Source organism: Echinops telfairi, unplaced genomic scaffold (assembly GCF_000313985.2).
Source record: "Echinops telfairi isolate 266 unplaced genomic scaffold, ASM31398v2 ScPeMD7_7420;HRSCAF=8458, whole genome shotgun sequence".
Taxonomy (NCBI): Eukaryota; Metazoa; Chordata; class Mammalia; order Afrosoricida; family Tenrecidae; genus Echinops; species Echinops telfairi.
Genome location: NW_022111320.1, coordinates 21,328,699 through 21,336,285, shown reverse-complemented (window position 1 = coordinate 21,336,285; position 7,587 = coordinate 21,328,699). Strand labels below are relative to the sequence as shown.

Below are 7,587 nucleotides of genomic sequence, written 5' to 3'. Positions count from 1 at the left end.
AAGGTAACATCAACTAAAGACCAGTTTAACCAGAGGGGGGAGATTACATCTTTCCAAAGGAATTTACCCGACTTCCTAAAGGACTCAGCATCCAAAGTTGGCTTTAACATATGAGTGAGTTTATACAGGGTGAAATGGGTGGGGGAAGTGGAGGAGCTGAACATTCCAGCATCAGAAGCAGCATTCGAGAAAAGCAGAATCCGAAACATGTAAGGTATATGTAAAACTAAAACAAGAAGAAGAACAAGAACAAGAAGAAAAGGAGTCCAAAAAGGTGATGGGCCTGGAGCTGGTAAGTCTGTGAAGAACGCCGTTAGAGAAGAGAGACCAATCTATATTTTGATCGTATATTTTCTACTGCTGAAAAAACTTCCACATTAAACCTAATACTGTCCTGACTGCCCATTGATTCCAGCTCTGTTGATCCTGTGGCTCACCCATTCCTTTAAGTCATTATGACCTCTCTTTGACCCGAGAATTTCCTCTATCTAAACAGTGGAGTTAATAGAATTTTATGTTGTTCAGAGCTATATTCAGGAACTATAGTCAGGAAGCATGGCTGTATTAGTAAAGTCATCACAAGGTCATAGAGAGAGATTCAGGCTAGAGTGCCTCTACCCCAGAGTGATGCAAGGACCAGAGCCTGGCACCACCGTGTCACGTGGGATCCTGTTAAAATGTAGAACCCCAGCCGACTCCTGACCTACAGAATCCGAATCTGCATAAACCACATTATTCCATAATTCAAAGGCTCATTGAAGTTTGAAGAGTAGATCATGTAGCACACCCCACTTCCCTCCAAAACACACACTCCCACATATACACACACACACACATTATACCATTCAGATAAACTGAGGCACAGGCTAATTTACTCAGAGAGGCAAACTTGATTTTGCCTGGTGGCAGACTGGGTTTCGGAGGCTCTCCGTGCAGGCACCCTCCACTCCTGGCTCGCCTTTCTTGTTACTAGAGAGGCCCCGTCCTCTCCGCTCACTTCTTCATTTTATCTCTTTAAGGGGTGCTGGAGGCATTTTTGAGGGAGGCAAGTGGTTGTGTCTTGGGCTTCTATTCTTAAGGTCAGTACTTTGAAACCACCAGTCACTCTATGGGAGAAAAATGAGGCTTTCTGCTCCCATAAAGATTTATAGTCCGGAAACCAATGGGAGCATTTTGTAGACAAGTTCTCTCAGTAATTTACTTGCCCCCAATAAAATTTTTTTTAAAGAAAAAGAAAAATGATTTATATTGACATTTAAAAAAAGAGAATGTTAATGAAGATGATCTTTGAAATGATTTATAAATGGAAATGAGTCTTGGATTTAGCAATATGATCCCGAAAGAAAAATCCAATCAAAGCAGGATACTTAATGGGGACCTGATAGGCAATTAAGTTAAAAACAGTGAAATCAGCTCAAAAGGTTATTTCTAAAGTGAACCAGGGGTTTACATAAACCATAATGATATGAATGGATTTGGGACTTGCACTTAATTTAAAGCCAAACCTAAGACCATCTTATGAGGCGATCACTGAACATATGGGTGCTATAGTAAAGTTTGGTGAAGAAATCAGATGGTGCCTGGATATTAGAAAGAATGGCATCTGGGGTCTTAACGATTGATCTTCAAACAAACAGCCACCTAAGTGAGGAATTAACTAAGTCCACATGGAAGAAGCACACCAGACTGTGTGATCCAAGCATTGTCTATAATACAATCCAAATGGGGAGGAGGAAAGGGTGTCAGAGCTTAGATTCTGAATACCCAGTTTGTAGAAGACCATGGGTGACAGTGGAAGCCTCCGGTGAATCCCCTCTGACCATACAGAGCTCAGGGGTGTGAATAACTTTTCTATCAGACAAAGAACGTGGTAAAGTTGATTATGGCAAATGCAGTTAGGTTAAAATGTAACACCTTGTTATTTGATCTCCTCTTTGGCCTCTTTAAAAGTTGTTTACATTTTTAATATTCTTTACTTTCAAATCAGATGTTTGGTTTTATCATTGTTGTTGAGTTTTTCTGTGTGTTTCTTGTTTTGTATTATTTTCAGGATGGGTAAATCTATAGAGAAAGTAATGGGATTAATAGTTATCTCAGTCACCTATAGAAAGAGCTATGAATTCATTGAGAATTTTCAGTGACAGGATGTGGGCAGCAGTTCTGACATCTCCCTACTGCCTAAGTGTGGCCCGTGCTTCCAGGTATTCATTCAACACTATGCCTGGCACATATGCCTGCAGGGAGGTTCTGTGCCCACGAGGGACACATTGCCTCTGCAATCAGCCATGCAGAATAGACAGCAGTGATTAAATTCTCAAGACTGCATCATGCGAATTCTACCTTACCTCTCCTATTGACATCTAGAAATCTCCATTCACCTAGCCCATTGATCGCACCACTCATTATAGATTGTTTCCTCTTTCCCCCCAGACTTCAGATCTCCTGGAGGTTCCTGAAGAAACTGATGGGCCGGCAGAAGGGTACGACCTACGAAAACGCAGCAACAGTGGTGAGCATGGGACAGTGAATCCTACTAATCACCAGGGTCATTGGCAAGTGAATAGCGTTTCTTGCCGCACTCTGGAAATCGAGCGGGGGAAGTGGTCAGTATTTGGGAAGGGAACTAGTCACAATTTAGCCACTTGATTGTACCGGCCGTCCCAGGCTTACAAACATCCAGTTTATGCACTACTTTAGAGTTATGTAAATGTGCCTTCCCTTTGAAAGAATTGAAACCCCTCCAAAGACCAACCAATTCACAGTGAGTCTATAGAACAGAGTAGAACTGCCCCTCTGGGTTTCTGAGGGGGTAATTCTTCATGGGAGCAGAAACTTCATCCTGTTCCTGTAGAGAGGCAGTGCTCATGGGGAGCATTTCTGCCAGGAGGCAGAAATTGTCCTTGAAGAACATTTCCGAAGCTTGCTCTTATCCCAATCCTTGACGAGCCTGCAAACATGCTCAAATCGAGTAAGGGCTCTTTGGCATCCTGTAGGAAAAACTGTGCTTCTGATAGATGCAAATATTCATTGAGCACTTATAAAGCAGTGCCAGGAGGAACATCACAGTGGGGCAGTAACATGGCAAGGTCATCTAAGCCAAGTCTGCTCACTGTTGCAGGGCCATCAGCTGAATTTAGTCAGCAATCCAGAATTCGTCAGAGTATGAGGATCTAACTTATGAGAGAACAGTATGTGAAACAGACTTGCTGTTTTAATTCTTCAACTCTGGTCAGATCCTCACTAGCCTGGGTCTGGCTCCTGCCTTCCTCCACCCGCTGAGGCTCTTCTTACCAGCACCACTTCTTACTAATAGCATTGCATGGAGGAGGCCCTTGGTCCATGCTTGCTCTGCTAGCCAACTGCCAGATTATACCTAAGGATCTTGTGCCTTGAGCAGTAGTCTAAGCTCTCTCTCCAGCATAAAGGTGAAAGTACCACCAACTACATAGGGTCACTGTGATCTTTCAATGAGATCCTAGATGCAAATGTCACACATCGATGACTTCAGCTTCAACTCCAGCAGGGAAAAAGTTGTTGCACAGAAAGGGAAGTAGACATTTGAAGGTAACATCAACTAAAGACCAGTTTAACCAGAGGGGGGAGATTACATCTTTCCAAAGGAATTTACCCGACTTCCTAAAGGACTCAGCATCCAAAGTTGGCTTTAACATATGAGTGAGTTTATACAGGGTGAAATGGGTGGGGGAAGTGGAGGAGCTGAACATTCCAGCATCAGAAGCAGCATTCGAGAAAAGCAGAATCCGAAACATGTAAGGTATATGTAAAACTAAAACAAGAAGAAGAACAAGAACAAGAAGAAAAGGAGTCCAAAAAGGTGATGGGCCTGGAGCTGGTAAGTCTGTGAAGAACGCCGTTAGAGAAGAGAGACCAATCTATATTTTGATCGTATATTTTCTACTGCTGAAAAAACTTCCACATTAAACCTAATACTGTCCTGACTGCCCATTGATTCCAGCTCTGTTGATCCTGTGGCTCACCCATTCCTTTAAGTCATTATGACCTCTCTTTGACCCGAGAATTTCCTCTATCTAAACAGTGGAGTTAATAGAATTTTATGTTGTTCAGAGCTATATTCAGGAACTATAGTCAGGAAGCATGGCTGTATTAGTAAAGTCATCACAAGGTCATAGAGAGAGATTCAGGCTAGAGTGCCTCTACCCCAGAGTGATGCAAGGACCAGAGCCTGGCACCACCGTGTCACGTGGGATCCTGTTAAAATGTAGAACCCCAGCCGACTCCTGACCTACAGAATCCGAATCTGCATAAACCACATTATTCCATAATTCAAAGGCTCATTGAAGTTTGAAGAGTAGATCATGTAGCACACCCCACTTCCCTCCAAAACACACACTCCCACATATACACACACACACACATTATACCATTCAGATAAACTGAGGCACAGGCTAATTTACTCAGAGAGGCAAACTTGATTTTGCCTGGTGGCAGACTGGGTTTCGGAGGCTCTCCGTGCAGGCACCCTCCACTCCTGGCTCGCCTTTCTTGTTACTAGAGAGGCCCCGTCCTCTCCGCTCACTTCTTCATTTTATCTCTTTAAGGGGTGCTGGAGGCATTTTTGAGGGAGGCAAGTGGTTGTGTCTTGGGCTTCTATTCTTAAGGTCAGTACTTTGAAACCACCAGTCACTCTATGGGAGAAAAATGAGGCTTTCTGCTCCCATAAAGATTTATAGTCCGGAAACCAATGGGAGCATTTCTAGTCTGTCCTATAGGGTCGCGCTGTGAGTCACAATGGACTCAATGGCAGTGAGTTCCATTTTGTTGTTGTTGTTGTTGTTGTTTGTTTCTTTATATTAAACTGCAAAAAATATAGATGCATTTTCCCAGCCTTAGTCAAAGAGATCTATCAAAAGAACATACCAAGAAATAAGTCTCTTAAAAGCTTTGAAGATCTTGTAACCCTCCCTTTGATCAGCCACAACTATCTCTACTCTGCCCCCTTAAAAGCTAAGGGGATTATTTATGTAGCCGTTTGCTTCGAAACAGTTTCGTTTGATTGGTTTTAAGCCCCTGTCCATGCAGTTTAGAAATAACACAGAGAAACACCCTGCCTCTGTGGCCCAAGGTCCCACTGCTCTTCTCCCAGTGGTGCTGTGCAGGGAGGGTGCTGCTTCTCTGAGGCTGGGCTCACAGCTGGTTCTGCTTTACATGGCTGTGCCCAAGAACATGTGCAGCCCTCACAGATAGCGTTCCGCAGGCCAGGCAGAAGTCTTCCTGGAAGAAAGTCCAAAGTCATCTTGCTGATATTCGCTGCTGGCGAGTCAGCTCTGACACATGGTGAGCTTACACGTACTACAACAAAACGTGTCCATCCTGGACCACGGCCACGGTCATTGGGGTGTTGTGCTTTGCGTCTCTCACTCTATCGGACAGAGTTCTTCTGTCCTTAGGGTTTCACTGGCTAATTATCAGAAGTCAATGGCCACCCTTTCTGTTATTGTAGTCGGTGCCCTTGAGTCAACTCTGACTCATAGGGACCTTATGTAAGTAGAACAATACACTGCCCGGTCCTGCACCACACTCACAATGGCTGCCACGGTGCAGCCTATTGTAGTCATTGTATAGAAGGCTCTCATTAAGACCCTTCCCCTTTTTGCTGACTTTACCAAGCGTGAGATTCTTCTCCAGAAACGGGTCTCTCCTAACAGCGCCAAAGCACATGAGACAAAGTCTGGCCGTCTTCACTTCCAAGGAGCATTGTGGCTGTTCTTCCTCCTAGATAGATTTATTTATTCTTCTGGTCGTCCATGGTGCTTGCAATATTCTTCATCAACACCTTAATTCAAATGTATCAATTCTTCTCTGGTCTTTCTTATTCATTTGTCCGACTTTGAAAGCACCAGGTCAGGTACACCTTAGTCCTCCAAGTGACGTCTTTGCTCTTTAGCACTTTAAATATGTCTTAATAAGAAGTTCAGATCAATACAATAATGCATGATTAATGTTCTACTGCTTCCATGGATATTGATTGTGAATTTAAGTGAAATCAAATCCTTGACCACTTCATTCTTTTCTACATTTCTTATGATGTTGTCTATCAGTCTAGTTCTGGGGATTGTATTGTCTTTATATTAAATCATAGTTCATACTGAAAGCTGTAGTCTTTGATTTTCATCAGTAAATATTCCAAATTCTCCTGGATTTCAACTAGCAGGATTGTGTCCTCTGCATATTGCAGATTTTTAATGAAACTTCCTCCCATCGTGATGTGCCATCCCTCCTCATACAATCCAGCTGCTTGAACTATTCACTAAAAAAGTATGGTCAAAATATATAAAACTCTGACACATATCTTTTCTGATTTTAAATGATGTAGTACCCTTATTTTGTTCTAACAACTGCTTCTTAGTCTATGTACAGGTTCTACAAGAGCACAATTAAAGTGTTCTGGAATTCCTATTCCTCCAAATGATATCGGTAGTTTGCTGTGATCCACATAGTGGAATTCCTTTGGGTAGTCAATGAAACACAAGTAAGCATATTTCTGATATCCATTATCTCTTGTTCCATATCTTCTGCTGAATCTGCCTTGAATATCTGGCTGCTCCTGGTAGAGGTACTGCTGCAATTCCTCTTTCAATTGTCTTCAGCAAAATTTTACTTGCCTGTGATAAATGATACATACCATACATATCTGCATCTGTAATTTAGGAACTTTCTATTTAGATGGGGACAAGAATTTGGACCATCAACCAACAGCTAATTTGCACCATTAAAATTTCTCCTTCTCCCCCTTTCCTTTTCTTCCTCCTTCTCTTGCTTCATCCCTTGAGGGGGGTATCAACTTACAATGTTGATATATAGAACTTGTGCGTGTCAAACCAAAAACTAAGTTTAGAAAATTCACCCTTCTTCTTAGTGTGTCTTAAACTGGAAACTCTCCTAAATCCTATCAACTAGGACTGACTGCTGGTCTCTAAAGTACTGGGAACATAGCTCCCAGCTTCATAACAGCACACAAGCCACCACACTGCAACCAACTGACAGATGGCGAGTAGAACGCCACCGTACAAGAGGGTGACATTCTTCCTAGCTTCTTCACGGTGCAATTTCTACTCATAGGAGATCTTGGGGAAGTCTGTTTCTGGTTGTTGCTCTCCATACTAAATTGGGAGAAATCATTAATAAACCCGGGGAAAGTTGCTGTCTAATTAACATTTGACTTAGAACTAGAGACTGCCCTTATAACCAGGGAATGATCAAAGGAGAAATAAAATCTCAGGGCTGCTTATTTCAACTAAAACTGTTCAAATGCTGATGTTCTTGGCTGCTTTTAATAATTGCATCTTCATCTAACTCAGTGGTTCTCAACCTTCCTCAGGCTGCGACCCTTTCATACAGTTCCTCATGTAGTGGTGACCGCCCAACCATCAAATTAGTTTCGTTGCTACTTCATAACAGCCATTTTCCTACTGTTATGAATCGGGTGACCCCTGTGAAAGGGTCGTTCGGCCCCCAAAGGGGTCGCGACCCACAGGTTGAGAACCATTAACTATGTGCCCATAATTTTTCTGAAAGAGAAGCAAAGGGAACAGAACATAAGCAAAA

At 42.7% G+C, this 7,587-nt stretch overlaps 1 protein-coding gene across 1 annotated transcript in view; it reads left to right on the top strand.

The window, feature by feature from the left end:
• The window catches only part of STAC (SH3 and cysteine rich domain), a 195,907-nt gene that overhangs the window by 136,232 nt on the left and 52,088 nt on the right, over nt 1-7,587 (top strand). Inside the window, exon 6 of the mRNA XM_004704066.2 lies at nt 2,431-2,509. Coding sequence (XP_004704123.1) covers nt 2,431-2,509 — 79 coding nt within the window. The remainder of the gene's footprint in view (nt 1-2,430; nt 2,510-7,587) is intronic.